At 44.5% G+C, this 18,116-nt stretch overlaps 1 protein-coding gene across 2 annotated transcripts in view; it reads left to right on the top strand.

Moving 5' to 3' along the window:
* The window catches only part of LOC129829180 (rho GTPase-activating protein 22-like), a 28,710-nt gene that overhangs the window by 9,121 nt on the left and 1,473 nt on the right, over positions 1-18,116 (top strand). The window contains exons 2-9 of one of the 2 annotated variants that reach the window (XM_055890784.1): positions 355-554; positions 2,266-2,353; positions 12,007-12,138; positions 15,640-15,847; positions 16,116-16,248; positions 16,433-16,506; positions 16,624-16,745; positions 17,035-18,007. In XM_055890784.1, coding sequence (XP_055746759.1) covers positions 355-554; positions 2,266-2,353; positions 12,007-12,138; positions 15,640-15,847; positions 16,116-16,248; positions 16,433-16,506; positions 16,624-16,745; positions 17,035-18,007 — 1,930 coding nt within the window. Of the gene's footprint in view, positions 1-354; positions 555-2,265; positions 2,354-7,910; positions 8,318-12,006; positions 12,139-15,639; positions 15,848-16,115; positions 16,249-16,432; positions 16,507-16,623; positions 16,746-17,034; positions 18,008-18,116 lie in introns of those variants that run through there. The other variant, XM_055890785.1, reaches the window with a different exon arrangement.

Genomic DNA, 18,116 nt, shown 5'->3' with positions numbered 1-18,116 from the left:
CCAGGGGAGGAAGGGGGGCCTCAGCCTTAGCTCCAGGGCAGGACGTGGTGTGTGTGGTGTCTGCCTCACCATGGCAACCCTGGGGCTGACACACACTATGTGTATATGACTGTCTCCCTCACTGTCTGTCTCCCTCTCTGCCTGTCTCCCTCTCTGCCTGTCTCCCTCTCTGCCTGTCTCCCTCTCTGCCTGTCTCCCTCCCTGTCTGTCTCTCTCCCTGTCTGTCTCCCTCTCTGTCTGTCTCCCTCTCTCCCTGTCTCCCTCCCTGCCTGTCTCCCTCTCTGCCTGTCTCCCTCCCTGCTTATGTGTGTATTTGTATTCATGTGTGTATGTGTGTGTGTCTCGACTCTCCAGCCCGGTCCAAGAGCATGGTGATGGGGGATGTGTCCCGAGGCCCATGCCGCCCGTCCTCCCCCAGTCTCCAGGAGGGGGCTCTGAAGGCTGGCTGGCTGAAGAAACAGAGGAGCATCATGAAGAACTGGCAGCTAAAATGGTTTGTCCTGCGCTCCGACCAGCTCTACTTCTACAAAGACGAGGAGGAGACCAAGCCACAGGTACTGAACATTCACACCTAAGCTCTTCTTCAGTTCATTGCAGAGGTTCGCTGAAGTCCTTTATTTGGTTTAATGTGGGACTTTCGCTCCAGTAGCTACTGTCGCAGGTTCAGATCCTCTCCAATAATACTTGTCTGTGGTTTTTCATCCGTTGCTTTGAAAAACAGACCAAAGGAATTGTTTATATCACCACCTAGCATGGATAGATAGCACTGCCACCGTGCCCTGCCTAGAAGGAAAATCAGGATGAAACATAGTTTTGATACCGTTGCTCAATTTTGGTCATGACGTTTTGGCATGGTCATGAAAGAGCTGTGCAGTAATCAGGCAGACAGTTGTTTCAGGACCACCACACAGCATCAAGCCAGGAAAGGGTAATGAAGTGATCCAACAAAAGACAGCAGGCGGTAGTCGGTGGCCCAATGCTTCCAGTGTTCAGTGATCATCTTCTTACATTCCCGGCCTGATATCCAAGCACCTCCATTGATTTCCACAGGCGTTCCCACTTGACTGCTGCCCTTTTAAATGCAGACCTGTCTCCCCAACACACACACACACACACACACACACACACACACACACACACACACACACACACACACACACACACACACACACACACACACACACACACACACACACACACACACACACACACACACACACACACACACACACACACACACACACACACACACACACATCATCGGGGCCTTTCAGGCTGGAGAAGCTCTACATTAAGGCCTGGCTGAATGACTGAAGGGTTTGATAGGCACCTTTTAATCACAGGCTGTCAATAGTCATCCAGGCAGTATTGATTTCTCCACACACACACACACACACACACACACACACACACACACACACACACACACACACACACACACACACACACACACACACACACACACACACACACACACACACACACACACACACACACACACACACACAAACACACACGCCCCTCCCTGCGCGGTAACCAGGATGTGTGTGAAAGTGTCAATCTGTCCGCTTTTTTCCCATCTAATCGATAGAAATTGGAGCAGGGGGCTGTGTAAGCAATTCACACAGCAAAGTCTCCCACTGAGATGAAAGGAAATGATAACTGAAGGAAGGGAATTTGCATGTAGGCAATCTACAGCCCTTTTTTATCATGTAGAGCAGGCCATTAAGGAATGGCTTGGTGTTTAGAGCCACAAAGGTTGCTACAAGACATCTTCTGAAGGGAGAATAATCTCAGATCTTGAGTTCTGTCTAAATTTTCCTCAGTCATTTGTCCCCATATTCAAGGCTCATTGTACCCTTGGGAGCTCTGCTGGGCTGCTAGCCCTGCCCCAACATTCTACCAATTTGTTGCCATGGCAACTACTGTGGACAGCTTGATCTCTGGTTTGGCAGATCCCATCCTGTTTGATGAGGGATGATGAGGGATGCTGCCAGACTGGTAGAATGAGACCCGGCTTTCCTTCTGAGTAGTCTCTAAATTAACAGGCCTTGATTACGTTGTTTAATTATTATTGATCTCCATTCAATAATGTGTACATCTTCATCCTGAAAGAGATGAAAGAGATAGATATTTTTCTATTTTCTACCCTTGTATTCTCATAAGGATTTGATCAATATTTGTGATTTAACCGATTAGAGTTGAATCTCACTGAGGTGTTGTTAATATCTGGTTTTGAATGGGTTCTGTCTTTGTTCATTCCAGGGCTGCATACCTCTGCAGGGCTGTCAGGTGAACGAGCTCACCGCCAACCCAGAAGAACCAGGGAGACATCTTTTTGAAATCGTTCCAGGTGAGATAATCCATCAACACCAAACCTTCTCCTCCTTTAGCAGAAAATACATGTGTTGTCAGTCAAGCATCACTGCACATGTCTGGCTCAAGATTTTATGAGGAGGATATTTAGCGTATTGCAGTTTCCTCAATACCACACTGAGCCAGCAGGGGGCAATGTTGATGTTTCACAATGGAGACTGGAGATGCAGGACAGACGCCATACTGACTGGTAGATAAGCTTGCACTCAATACACTGCAATTACACTGAGTGTACAAAACATTAGGAACACCTTCCTAGTATTAAGTTGCACCCCCTTTTTCCCTCAGAACAATTTGTCGAAGCATGGACTCTACAAGATATCGGAAGCGTTCCACAGGGATGCTGGCCAATGTTGACTTCTATGCTTCCCGCAGTTGTGTAAAGGTGGCGCTATGTCCTTTGGATGGTGGATCATAATTCATACACACGGGAAACTGTTGAGTGTGAAAAACCCAGCAGTGTTGCAATTCTTGACTCACTCAAACCGTTGCGCCTGGTACCTACTACCATACCCCGTTCAAAGGCACTGAAATATTTTTTCCTTGCCCATTCACACCCTGAATGGCACACATACACAATCCATGTCTCAATTGTCTCAAGGCTTAAAATCCTTCGTTAATCTGTCTCCTCCCCTTCATCTACACTGACTGAAGTGAATTTAGCAGGTGAAATCAATAGGGGATCATAGCGTTCACCTGGATTCACCTGGTCGGTCGATGTCATGGAAACAGCAGTATATCACCTCCTAAGAATTACATCCCTGTGGATGTTAATCTCTTTCGTGACAGAATCTCCAAACTTCAGAATCAGAACTAATCGCTAAGAACACATTGACGCATCAGTATGGATTCCACCTCCTTGGCGAATGACATTTTAATAAAGGGAAGAGAGAAAAGAGAATATTCTCATTCTCATCTTGCCCAGGCATACTGACCCCAATAGCTGTTTCTCATGACTATCAGGAGTCTTTTAAGGTTGACATCTATGTAAAAGTAACCGGTGTGAAAGGGCTAGCTTGTTAGCGGTGCGCACTAGTAGCATTTAAATAGGTGACGTCGCTCACTCCGAGACCTTGAATTAGTTGTTGCCCTCGCTCTGCAAGGACCGCATATTTTGCAGAGCGATAGGTAATGACGCTCTGTCTGTGACTGTCGTCAAAGTGTTCAGAGGTTCCCTGGTTTGAGCCCAGGTTGGGGCGAAGGAGAGGGACGGAAGCAATACTGTTACATGTACACGGACAATACGCAGCTTTGCCTGGGGGCGAGTGTGCTGGAAAGACCATACGCAGTCAACTCTTCACGCTCAATACAGCCCCAATGGTCATTTTCAATTAAAGTCACTCAGAGTGAGCTAGGCAAAGAGATCGTATTCAATTCTAATTCCTAATTCTGCGGTACTAGGTAGCTACTGTATATCACTCAGTTAAATGTTATTTGCACTGTGATTTTTTCCCCCCACTGTGTATTGTTGCTGACGGGCCAGTGGGTCTCTGTGTTTTCTATTTATGGCGAGTAAATATTGCAGCACAGTGTAACCCCAATCAGCCTTTACTGGCGACGTGTGGATGAGCTAGGCAGGCAGCACACAGGCTGTCAAGGCCATTTCTGAAGACCATTTCAACAGTGGGACAGCAAGAACATAATGGAAAGGGGGCTGCATTTCAGTCGGAGCTGTGCACTTTAGAAGTCTCCCACTCTCAAACCCAACTCAGCCCCCTACATGCTCATTAGAAGAGATTCAATTCTCAGGCGCTTGAGAGAAACGGGGTGTTTTTTCTCCCTCTTGCTTTCTCTCTCACTCAGCTTGAATGAAAGCTTTTCACTTCTCAGCCTTGAAATAAACAACCACTGAGTGCTCAGATTGACTCTGGCATTACGATAACGATCCACTCTGGTAATGGGGTTGGGAAACAAGGGATCGTGGTAAACAAATGTTACTGTAAGGCTTCAACAGAGGCGCGGGGAAGCTTTTTGTGTACTTCTTACAATAGGTCAAGAGGGACCACCACATTCACCCACATCACCCAAAATGTCTCCATGTGGATGGTCCTGTCCTCATTCATACTATACGTTTCAGAATCGGGTTTCGGCAAAGAGCAGTGCCTGCAATTCATTGGCCAATTTGGCTTTTGACTGTGCCATCTAGGGTGTTAGAGAGCCCATGACCTCTGAGGTTACTGTCTGTATAATTCTCCTAGCACTTGTGAGAAATCCCTCTGAGCGTCTTTTGTCTTCTGTTACCACATCACGTCATCCTTTCAGAGTAGGGCTGCGCAATTATTCTAATTCACATCGAAATTGCAACATTGACTCATTGACATCCACTTTTATAGTTTACTTAGTTGTTTTTCCCTCTTATGGCTGTTTCCTACACACACTAAACTCCGCCCCCTGTCAGTCAAGTGGTGCAGTTCATCGTCCTAGCTGTTAGATCCACTATAAGTTTGCATGAGGTTCTGTTAAGTTAAATGCAGTCAAGAGATTGTAACAAACAAGAACAATGCTGCTTTCCACTTCGTTTTTTATTTAATCATTCTATTTCTATGATTCCAACAGTTTGCCCAAGTGTTTAGATCTATATCGCAGGTGAAATCGCAATCACAATATTTGGTTAAAAAAAATGCTATTTGATTTTTGGGCCCGTATCGTGCAGCCATATTTCAGAGCAAGGCTAGGCACTAGGGTGTTCCTCGGTCTCAGTTCACTGACTCTCTCCATGCATGACCTCTGCCAATAAACGTCCTTGCAGGTTGTGTTTGATGTGGACACTTTAAGGTCCTTGCACTGTCCAAATGAAAGAGAAGCAAAGGCCCCTGCAAATTGACACTAACTCATCAAGGGTACAAATATGCCTAGCTTGATTTTTTCCCCCTCCAGAATTTGGCAAGATATGATGCATTGATACATGATACATCTCCACTCATTTCCTCAGGAACATCTACGGTGATAGACATCCTGTATGACCAAATGAACCTATCTGATAGCACCTCTTATATCCTCATATCCAAGGCTACAATTAAACTGGTTAGGGAGCCCTCACACATTTTAAAGGTATAATATCCTGCTTCTTTTCCATCTAATATCCTTCGGAGCAAGAAAGCAATGAACCAAATCGTAGCCAAATCCAACAACCCTTTTCAATATCCTTTAAACTGAAGTAGCTATGTGGCTATTACTGAAAGCCTATCAGAGAAAGGAAACAGGTATTATAATCTGTGGTTTATAAATGCACTCTGTGCTTAAGGGTTTACTCAAGGCTAAGCTTCCTTTTGTGTTGGTCTCTAGCCATAAAACCAGCTGGGAAACAACAGCCTGTAAAGGATGGTGGACACACACACACACACGCACACACACAAGCCTGGGTAAACAAGACAATTTCAGCTAATTAATTATTGTAGGCTACTTGTTTAGCCAGTGCAAACACACACACACACGCACGCACGCACGCACGCACGCACACACACACACACACACACACACACACACACACACACACACACACACACACACACACACACACACACACACACTTGGAGCCTGTCCCCTACCCCCAGCACCAGTCCAAGCCTTGCAGAAAAGCTCAGCCTTATAAAGAAGAGCTCTTTGCTAGAAGGGAATACAGCTTCAGACAAAGAACAGTGGTCCTGTCTTTCTAGGCTTGCACGACTTCTGATTAGCTAGTTGTCAGCTCATTGCTTATAGAGCACCCCGCTGGCTCAGAACATTGAATGAGGGTACTAACAAGATCTTTGTATACAGTATGAAACTATTTTCTTAGTGCCCTCTGACATTTGCATATTACCCTGTGGCACTAGCAGTAGAAAAGCGTGTGATCTTGTTTACCTGAGTAATGTGAGCCAGGTTGAAAAAGTCAACAATATTCACGTGTGCCTCCCTTTCATCTGAGCTTCATTGTGGGCTCTCCTTACCTGATATGCATAAACTGTCAGTAACTACAACAATGGCTCACTTCATGACCCCAGACAGTGTTGCAAAAGAAAGCAATGGAAAGTAGCTAGGTGCTGTTTTGTTGGTTTTAAGTCTATGGACAGCATGCTGGAATTTGTGATGGAGGATTTCCATGGATCTATAGATGGGTCTTGTGGTGACGTGACTGTGACCCTTAGGCTAGCAACAAACCTACACATATCACTCTTTCTGGTCACTTGAAGTGAAGGGAAAACACCAAGGCCTACTGTAAAAATGTGTTAGTAGGACAAGCTAGCCAACAGCAGAGTGTGATCCAACAACATGATTACAACGATCAAATCGAATCAAATGGTATTGGTCACATACACATGGTTAGCAGATGTTAATGCAAGTGTAGCGAAATGCTTGATGCTACTAGTTCCGAAAGTACAGTAATATCTAACAAGTAATCTAACAATTCCACAACAACTACCTAATACACAAATCTAAAGGGATGGAATAAGAATACGTACATATAAATATATGGATGAGCGATGGCCGAGCGGCATAGGCAAGATGCAACAGATGGTATAAGGTACAGCATATACATATGAGATGAGTAATGTAAGATATGTAAAGATTATTTTAGCTGTAGTCAATGAACAGCATTCTTACATAGGTATTCCTCGTCCAGATGGGATAGGGCAGAGTGCAGTGTGATGGCGAATGCATCGTCTGTGGACCTGTTGGGGTGGTATGCAAACCGACGTGGGTCTAGTGTGGCAGGTAAGGTGGAGGTGATTTGATCCTTGACTTGTCTCTCAAAGCACTTCATGATGACAGAATAGTCGTTTCGTTCAGTTATCTTTGCCTTCTTGGGTACAGGAACAATGGTGGCCATCTTGAAGCATGTGGGGACAGCAGACTGGGGTAGGGAGCGATTGAATATGTCCGTAAACACACCAGCCAGGTGCTCTGCGCATGGGCCAGCAGCCTTGTGAGGGTTAACACATTTAATTGACTTACTCACGTCAGCCACGGAGAAGGAGAGGGAGGGCCCGCAGTCCTTGGTAGTGGGCCACGTCGGTGGCACTGTATTACCCTCAAAGCGGGCAAAAAAGGTGTTTAGTTTGTCTGGAAGCAAGACGTCGGTGTACGTGACGTGGCTAGTTTTCTTTTTGTAGTCCGCAATTGCTTGTAGACCCTGCCACATACGTCTCGTGTCTGAGCCGTTGAATTGCGACTCCACCTTGTCCCTATACTGGTCATTGCAGTTTAGACTCATACACTAGAAAGGTGCTATCTACAACCTAAAAGGGTTCTTTGGCTGCCCCCATAGGATAACCCTTTGAAGAACCCTTTCTGGTTCCAGGTAGAACCATAATGGGTTCCATGTAGAACTCAAAAGAGTTCTACCTGGAACCAAAAATGATTATCCTATGGGGACAGCCGAATAATCCTTTTGGAACCCTTCTTTTCTACGAGTGTACTACAGATCACCATGACAAATCTGGCCAGTCAGAGGCTTCCCAATTGACTCGCAGCGTCTGTGCGTTTTCCAGAGAGTGTGTGTGTGGACTGGGGAGGTTTGGTTTGGTAAGGAAGGGGAGAGGAGCCCATCTAATCACTCCACACACAGCACACTGCCAGGGAGGGAGAGGGAGAGCAAGGCCAGGGCACACAAGGAGAGATTAGCGTACACTCCTCCTCTGGTATCTGCCTCTCCCGAGGGAACCCAGGGGATAGAGATAACTACTGCTGCCCATGTTAGTGAATGAGAGAATCTATACATGAAGAATAGGAAGAAGTGGGACTTGTTTTTCGGGGCTTGTTTTTCCTGGCATTGAGCATGCCTCACTGGCACCGCCTGCCCAGTAGTACCTGCGTGTGGATAAGGATACACGACCTCCAGGAGGGCAGCACGTACCCTATTCATGCCCCAGCTGTAGCACTGCCAGCTCCCCTCAGTGAATCATGGGAATGGGGCTGGCCTGCTGTAAGCCCACCAGGCTCAAACAGGAACACCTGCAAGGTAAAGCTAGCTACCTTTTTAGAGTTATATTGTAAATGTCAATTAATGTAATTTGAGTACATGTAATGTACTGTAATTATATTGAACAGCTCGGGGCTAATGATGTTCATCTCTCTGTTGTGGATTTCACTTGTTTTGTCCATAATGCAGTATGCCATACCACAACAAAAGGTTTACTTTGTAGGGGAGCTAGAGTGGCTCAAAAAAGGGGTTTTATTTTGTTGGTCGTGGTGTTCTGTTGTTGTATGACGTACTGCATTCAGGTTTTCTGAAGTCCTTTCTTTCATTTGAAGGGCAAGCTTTTCTGGTTATCCAACAAAGGTTGGTAGAAAACAATATAGGGCATGTTCTACAACCAATCATAGCTGCTCCAGAGGACATGTTTTATCACAAAATGTACATACTATAATAAATTAGAAAAAGAAACGTAGTATATGCCAGAATTATCATGATGTTCCCTCTCCATGGTGACCCTACACACAGCTATTTGGGAAACATTATACACAACATGTGTGCTGCACTTCCTAAACCCTCCGGCACAAAGGTCAGCAGGAGTTAATCAATTCCCAATCCTCAGAACAATCATCTGGACCATTATTCACACTGACAGTGTGACAGTTATCACTAACTGCAGGTGTCCGCACCTCCCAGTCAGTCAACTATGTTCACACAGTCAGTGGTGGAGCAAGAACTCAATTGTCATACTTGAGTAAAATAGATACCTTAATAGAAAATGACTCAAGTAAAAGAGAAAGTCACCCGGGGGAAATACTACTTGAGCAAAAGTCTAAATGATCTGTTTTGAAATGTACTTAAGTACAGTGATGTAAAAAGCACTCAATTGTCATACTGCAGGGGCTCATTCCAACACAGACATCATTTACAAATTCCGTATTTGTGTTTAGTGTATCCGCCAGATCAGACACGGTAGGGATGACAACCAGTGGAGGCTGCTGAGGAGAGGACGGCTCATAATAATGGCTGGAATGGAGTCAATTGTATGGTATTAACCACATGGAAACCGTCCTCTCCGCAGCAGCCTCCACTGATGACAATGCGTTATATTGATAGGTGTGGTGGAGGGGTGCTGTCCTGCCTGAGCATTCTAAATGTAACTAGTACTTTTGGGTGTCAGGGAAAATGTAATGGAGTACAAAGTACATATTTTCTTTAGGAATGTAATGGAGTAAAACTAAAACATAAATATTAAAGTAAAGTACAGATACCCCCCAAAAATACTTAAGTAGTACTTCAAAGTATTTTTACGTATGTACTTTATACCACGGCACCCAGGTAAGAAGAAACCTATTTTTCACAGTAAAACTCATCCCTTATCTCCCATCCCTTCCACTAAGGGTCCATCCATCCACAAGCACAGTGGGTAGTCTGACATTTACCGACCAGAGGGAATCACTATCACCAAGAATGACCTTCACTGCAGTTTTCTGTGGAACATGAAGAGTCCTAATCAAAATATCAGCCCTTTTATGTGCTCAGTAGGAGTGAGACTTGCATTAAATCCCAGAGCTCTGGATTATCTTAATTGCTTCCAAATCATATTGACTCTGTAATATATTTATATATATTTATTTATTTTTACTTTCGCGTATTTAGTAAATATTTTCTTAACTCTATTTTCTTACAGTCTGCTGGCAGTGAGCTGGAAGAGGAAGCATTGACTGTGTTCAGGCTCCTTTATGTCTGCGTCAGCGGGGCATCTTTATCACTCGCTTGATTTCTCTCTTTTCCGGTGGCTGGATAGATCACTGATGTGGGTGACCTGGCGGGAAGGCATCCATCTGGTTTACACTGTTATTGATGACAGGAACTAGGACTGAAGAGCTTTGTCTTCCCTATCAGACCACATAAAGGAACAGCTTTTTGACCAAGTGCTTTTGAAGCTGTAACAATATTAACACGTTCATCTTTCAAGTTAATGGGAAAGTGCTATGTTTGGAACCAAAAGTATCCAATATAGATGTTTGGTACAAGATAGTAGAAGGTGTTATTTTTTTGTGAATGATATGATTCTCTCCTACAATGGGAGTCCCTTTAGTCTTTCTGTGTTTATTTTCAAGTTCCTATCAGACGGCAGCAGCTAAGCGGTATTGCTTTCTGCGTGTCTGGTATATGAGTAAGATGTTTTGAAGCAGAAGACAAGTGGGAAATACAGTATATCTTGACAGAGCCAATATTCCACCAGTCAAATGATAACATTATCATTTAATATTTTATGAAGGCAATAGAATTCTCAGCATTATTTTGTACTCGCATAGGGAGGTTTCAACTGATTCCGAGAATATACAGTAGTAATATGCTAGGAATGCATAGACAGGAATTATATCTACTCTATCGACATAATATTAGGTATATGAAGTACTGACTGAATGCAATGACTGCATATGGTAATAATGATAAAAAGTAATGACTAAAGCATTTCAGCCTGGACTATAGACTGCAAACCTGTATCTAAGGGTCACATGAGTACACAGAGCCCAAAGCAGTCAATGTGACTGGGCTGCTAAGTGATAATCACAGTGGTGTGAGTTTGCTGAGCTGGGTGACAAAGGCACTTAGCTTTATGGCACCACTGTTTATATTTGGTTTACCTTCCCAAAGCTAAATGGTATGTCCTAACATGGCGAGAGATATCATTACATGGATTACTGGACCCCAGTAAAATCACATCTGAAGAATGATATCTGATGAATCACTTAAATGTGACCTGTTCTCTACATGTGTGCTACTATATCTGATAAATGGTAGACATTCATTGTGTTGCCAGATCCTATAGGGTCAATCAATTGAGACATGTAGTCTACATTTGGTTGTTCGGTCGGTCTGTTATGTATCCACAGAGTTTCTAAACCCAGAGGCGTAATATCGCTAGGCTTTCTGGGAACGCTCGCGAAGCAGACCAAACAGACCAGGCCAGGGTTTTGAGTTTGAGAAGTCAATGAGAGAAGTGACATTCTTCCTTGGTTGTTCATTTTCCCGAAATCTAAAGGCACGACCGAGATATGAGCCCGTCTCTTTAGTAGTTGAACATGTTATTACTCCAACCTCGTGGTAGTGACAGACTGACACGTTTTCATTTTCGTCAAAAACAACTTGTCGAAGGAGTGCCTTTGATTTGACGGCCTGCACATGTGCAGTTTGGCTTGGGGGCGACCGTTACACTCAATGGCATGTTTCTACAGTTTTCGCCTATCTTTATGGTCTACTATCTTTGATGTAGCTGTAACTGTATTCTTAACAAAACAACTACACCATCTAGTGGTAATAGTGCCGGTTACAACTTTATTCACCAAGAGGTCTGATATGAGGGTAGTTGATGGCTAACTTGTTGGCTGAAAATCCAATTTTTTATTTGGACAGCTTGATCTTTGAGGAGTCGGGCCTACCTGATTGGATTTCTTGTCCGTGCACAATATCTTATATTTTAGCCTTGTACAGGGATGGGGCTCTTAAAGGACATCTTAAAGGACATCTCCCGATGTGGAGCTGTGGTATGAAAAAAAACATGAAAGGATATTGAAGTAGCTGGACTCATCAACCTTTCATTAACCTCAGTCCACTTTCCCCCCAGATGAGTCTGCCAACCTATTAACTTTCAAAGATGCATTCGACTCATCTCTCTCTCTCTCTCTCTCTCTCGTTCTCTCTCTCTCTCTCGTTCTCTCTCTCAGGTGGTACAGGAGGAGAAAAGGACCGCGCTGCTCTCAGTCATGAGGCCTTTCTGCTCTTGGCCAACTCCCAGAGTGACATGGATGACTGGGTCAAGGCCATACGACGGGTCATCTGGGCACCCTTTGGAGGAGGTAAACTAGGCTGGCATTCAAAGTGATTTTGCTATGTTTCACTGTTGTTTCGCAGTGTTCAGTCTGGTTTTACCAGGGCTAGAAGGAAAACCGCTTCGCCCAGACTTATATTACTAGATGCAATTATTTACAAAACTGATCTAATGCTCAGTGAAAGGATATTCTGGTCAAGGCTCTCATTATTCTCTTTATGTCACTCAAACATTTTTTGACATGTGCTGTAGGCGGTCAGAAGGTTTGACAGACAGAAAATCATTGCATGGCGTACAGTATGTTCAGAACAGACTAACGAGTCCTTTCAGAGTCTTTATTTCCTGACTAGTGTGTCATTACACTCTGTTCAGTTTCGAAACATTGCACTGAAAGGCTAGTCTACTGTACTTGACGTGTATGCAGAAGTTTCAAGTTTTAATGTCCATGCACAAGTACAGTTAAATGTCTTCCTGGCAAGCTCTAAACCCAACAATGCAGTAATCAATAACAATGTAATACTACAAATAGCAATAAGGTAGAACAAAAACACACAATAAATAAAAATAAGGAAATAAGAAGAGCACGTGAAAGTAAGTAAGCATACTATATACGGGGTCGGTTTCAGTACCATATTTACAATGTGCAGGGATACTGGAGTGATAGAGGTAGACATGTAGAGGTAGACATGTAAAGAGGTAAGGTGACTAGGTATCAGAATATATGATAAGCAACGTAGTAGCAGCGTATACGATGATTGAGTGGGTGTGTGTAGAGTCAGTATAAAATGTAGTATAAATGTAGTATAAATGTAATATTATGTGTGTGTGAGCAAATTATGGAGTAAGTGTTTGTGTGTGCATTGGAGTGTCAGTGTACGTGAGTGTGTAGGGTCCTGTGAGTGTGCATAGAGACAGTGCAACATTTTTCATTAAATAAAACACAACGGTCTACTCAGATAGTCCGTGTAGCCATTTTTTTTTAGCTATTTAGTTAGCTATTTAGCAGTCCTGGGGATAGAAGCTGTTCAGGATCCTGTTGGTGTCAGACTTGATCCACCGGTACCGCTTGTCATGCAGAAGCAGAGAGAACAGTCTATGGCGTGCGTGGCTGGAGTCTTAAATGATTTTACGTGCCTTCCTTTCATATCGTCTGATATAGAGGTCCTGGATGGAAAGGAGCTCAGCCCCAGTGATATACTGTGCTGTCCACACCCTTTCTGTAGCGCCATGCAATCGAGGGTGGTGCTATTGCCATACCAAGCAGTGATGCAGCCAGTCAAGATACTCTCAATGGTACAGCTGTAGAACTTTTTAAGGATTTGAGGGCCCATGCCAAATCTTTTTCGACCTCCTGAGGGGAAGAGGCGTTGTTGCGCCTTCTCCTCGACTGTGCGCGCGTGTGTGTACCAGTTTAAGTCCTTTGGACACCGAGGAACTTGAAGCTTCAACCCGATCCACTGCAGCCACACTGCAGCCCCAAGCCGCATGGAGGGGACAATGGTGTTGAACGCTGAGCTTTAGTCAAGGAACAGCGTTCTCACATAGTTGTTCCTCTTATCTAGTTGTGTGAGGGAAGTGCGGAGTGCAATTCAGATTGCGTCGTCTATGGATCTGTTGGGGCGGTATGCAAATTGGAGTGGGTCTAGGGTTTCTGGGATGATGGAGTTGATGTGTGCAATAACCAGCCTCTCAAAGCACTTGGCTAGTGTGTGTGAAGGCAGCTGGATATCCAGATATTACGTCCCACAGAGGATGTTCTAAATAGGAGGATCACAGCAGGTCTAACTGACATCCATGCTTTCATATCATACATTCTAAATATGAGGGTTGTTCTAAGATCCTCTATGTTTTTTGAAGAACCTTAGGGTTCTTGGCATTGAAAATGGCCGGCAAAATTTTGCGCTGCTAAATGATTCTGCCTGTGGATACGCAGAACATCAACACGCCAGAGCATATACCCATTGGACTTGGGGTTCTGCTGGGAGTTTACCTCATATTTGAATTTTTTTAATTCTGCTTTGCCACTAAAATCATAATAAACACTGAGAACTAAAATATTGTGTTATTGATGTAATTTTTATGCGTATTACTATTATTCATAATAACTTGGGAGGGGGGTAGCTCAAAAATTAACCCCAAAGGTTCTTTGAGGATCCATTAAAAGGGTTTCTTTGAAGAACTTATTGTAGTCAGTCAGTGAAGGCTGCTTACGGAAGGACAGCAGGCACACTATTGTAGTCAGTCAGTGAAGGCTGCTTACGGAAGGACAGCAGGCACACTATTGTAGTCAGTCAGTGAAGGCTGCTTACGGAAGGACAGCTCACAATAACGTCTGGAACGGCTGAGCGAATGGAATGGCATCCAACCATGTGTTTGATGTATTTATACCTTTCCGCGGATTCCGCTCCAGCCTTTACCACGAGCCTGTCCTGCGCAATTAAGGTGCCACCAACCTCTGGTGTAGTCAGTAGGCTACTTGCTACATAAATTACATTTTGGAAGGAGCATGCAATGATGAAGAGAACTTCTTTAGCCCGTATCTAATTTTAATGTCAAGAGGGCATACATTGAGAGGATATACAATAATTTGTTGATAACAACAAGATGACGTATGAACATTGGACATTGGACCTATGGACATTTTTCATATTGGCCCATGCCAAGTACCTCAATTCCTCCACGAAGATGAGCGCAGACTAGAGTTTTTGAAATGAACCTCCAAGTCCTTCGATTCGCTATGTGTCGATACTTAATAAATCTTCTTCGGGATTGGTGTCCCTTCCAGGGGACTGTTGAGCTAACCTAGGCTAATGCGATTAGCATGAGGTAGTAAGTAACAAGAAAATGTACTAGGACATAGACATATCTGATATTGTCAGAAAGCGTAAATTCTTTTTAATCTAACCGCACTGTCCAATTTACAGTAGCTATTACAGTGAAAGAATACCATGCTATTGTTTGAGGAGAGTACACAGTTTTGAACATGAAAAGTTATTAATAAACAAATTAGGCATATTTGGGCAGTCTTGATACAACATTTTGAAAGTTGAAAGGTTGAACGTTGTAAACATTTCCCCAATCTAAACCATTAGTCAAATTAACCCCAGAATTGGTTTATAAACTCAATAAATTAAGTAATGACATTAAGAAGGATTACCTGCTGAATTCAAAGATACAGCACTCGACCAAACTTCACTTGCGTCATCTTTGTGGTTTTGAGAGATAAACATGGTAATGCTTTCACTTATTGCACATAAAATAACATAGTTCCCACATGATAGAGTGCTTGCTTTGTTACCCAACTGATCTCCTTTCTGTCATCCTGTGAACCCCATTCATTGCTGCTGACAGCTATATTTTGATTTGCATTTTGTGTTTACTTGTTCATCCAACTGCTGAATGTTGAGATGCTGCATATTGGTATTCCTGAACATAACTTTCCATTGGTTTGGCATTTTATTATGGTAATGAATGACAACCATCATTTAATACTGAAATACAGTATGCAATACGTTTTTCTTGCCTGCAGGGATATTTGGCCAGAGTTTAGAGGACACAGTCCAGTATGAAAAGAAGTTTGGCCATCGCCCGGCACCTCTTCTGGTGGAGCAGTGTGTGGACTTCATAAGGGAACGAGGTCTGGATGAGGAGGGTCTTTTTCGGATGCCAGGGCAGGCTAACCTGGTAAAGGATCTACAGGAAGCCTTTGACTGTGGGGATAAGCCTCTATTTGACAGGTAGATGAAAGGTCATCTACATTCCCTGTTATTGAATAGAAAATAAATGCTGATTTGTTTAGCTGGAAGTAGAAGTGGTGGTAGAGGTAGTGGTGGTCAATTACTCACAATAGCTGTGATAGTGTATACACTGTACGCCTACATACTGTATAGCCTACCTTTAAATCCTTCCACTACAATACCGTAGGCCACTAGACCTTTAGCATTTGGATATTGTGATTCACAGTTAGTAGGCAACTTTAGATAACTCTTTCGTGCCCCGTTGCAGTAACACTGACGTCCACACAGTGGCGTCCCTGCTGAAGCTCTACCTTCGTGAACTGCCTGAGCCTGTGGTCCCTTTCTCCAAGTATGAGGACTTCCTCGCCTGTGCTCAGCAGCTGGCCAAAGACGCGGAGGTGGTAAGAAACACTTCTCTACACTAGTCCTTGTCATGTTAGTACTCACACTATGACTGAAGCCAAAGAGACAAACTGCTCTGTCGTTGGATAAAAACGAGTGTTCAAGTACATTATGTCTTTGTGAAGAAACAAAAGCTGTTGTGATACTGTATGTCATTCTCAGGTTCTCATCTTATCTTCTTAGGGTGTACAAGAGCTGGAGAAGCAAGTGAGCAATCTTCCTCCAGCCAACTACAATCTCCTGAAGTACATATGCAAGTACGTCCACAAACGTCCAACTCCCGTCCTTAGAAGATCACAATTATCTCATTTTATCACAGTCACATTTTCATATCTTTCTAATTCTGTCCCGCCGTGCCTTGCCTTTCTTTAAAGGTTTCTTGATGAGGTCCAGTCTCACGCAATCAAAAACAAGATGAGTGTACAGAACCTGGCCACTGTATTTGGACCAAATATCCTCCGGCCCAAAATGGAGGACCCAGTGGTAATTATGGAAGGTATGAACGAACTCTCATTCATTTTCTATCATACCGATATTATTAGGCACTGTATTAATCATCTGAGTCTTTCCTGATATTTTTTGATTCAAATGCCTGGGAAGTATGATGCAGAGAAGATACGGTACATTAGCTTATGGAAAGTAGGGTACCGAAACACTTTACCATTGCATGCTATCTATTCATGACTCATCTACTCTATGTCCAGTTCACAAAACATATACAAATCCAAAGTAGAACAGCATTGTACAGTATGGTTCCTTATACCTTTTTATTGTTTCCTGTAAAGGGACCTCCCTAGTCCAGAGCCTCATGACCGTACTGATCAGTGAGCATAAACGTCTGTATTCGGGGAGGGGGGAGCTGGAGGTCCCTGGTCCCCAGCCAGAAGTGACCCTCCAAGGCCAACAGCTCCAGCAGCACAGCATCGGTGGCTGGATTTCTGAGGAGGACCTCCAGAGCTGTCCCGCCAACCCCAACGAGGACCTCGCCTGCAGCAGCGCCTCTTCTCTGGATGCTAAACTCTGCGCCGCCACTGCCCCTCCGCTCAGACTCGCTCCTTCAGGGAAGGGTGAGACGGTGGTCAGCCCCAACAAGCAGACCAAGAATGTTCCCTCCTGGAAGTACTCCTTCAAGGGCTCCTCCACGCCGCGGCCCCCTCCTCAGGCCAAGCCGGCCGTTTGCGCAGCTGACGTCAGCGCGTCCTATAGTGGAAATTGGCTGATGAACGGGCTGTCCTCTCTGAGGAGCCACAGGCGGACCGCCTCGGGGGAGCGTGTCAGAGACTCCACCAGCTCTTCCCAGAGACTGTCCACCTATGACAACGTCACCTCTTCCTCCAGCATGGGCAGTGTCCCCAGCGTAGCCAGCACGCCTTGGTCCACCTCCTCCTGTGAAATCGCCGCACCTGACTCAGGCGGCGAGCCCTCATGGCCTAACTGTGGTAACGGGAAGGGTCCAGGGGAGTGCCAGTGGCAGGAGCTAGCCTCACCCCAGCGCCAGGGCCAGATGGGAGGCCGGGAGGAGGAGAGAGTTGGAGATAGGGTCTCAGAGCAAGAACATGACAGTAGTGACGCCATGGAGCTGTGTGTTAGCAGCGCAGGCTGCAGTGACAATGGAAACACCATAGCCAATATGTTGGTGCCGTCCATCTTGACGCTGGAAGACCTTGACGGAGGCTCCAAAGCACTTACCAGCCTGGTGGAGGGTCTGAAGGATGAGCTGAGGCAGCAGAAGGTGGCCTATGAGACCATCATCAAAAAGTAAGTCTGCAGGCTGCAAATCAGTCAACAATTTTACTCAGGTTACTTGCAGGTATTGAGGAGTGCCGGCTCTACAGTTGTGTAAATCAACCTACGTATGTACCCCCTG

This window comes from Salvelinus fontinalis, chromosome 30, assembly GCF_029448725.1.
Source record: "Salvelinus fontinalis isolate EN_2023a chromosome 30, ASM2944872v1, whole genome shotgun sequence".
NCBI lineage: Eukaryota > Metazoa > Chordata > Actinopteri > Salmoniformes > Salmonidae > Salvelinus > Salvelinus fontinalis.
Note: the sequence above shows the minus strand (reverse complement) of the source record. Positions and strands in the feature narration are given on the sequence as shown.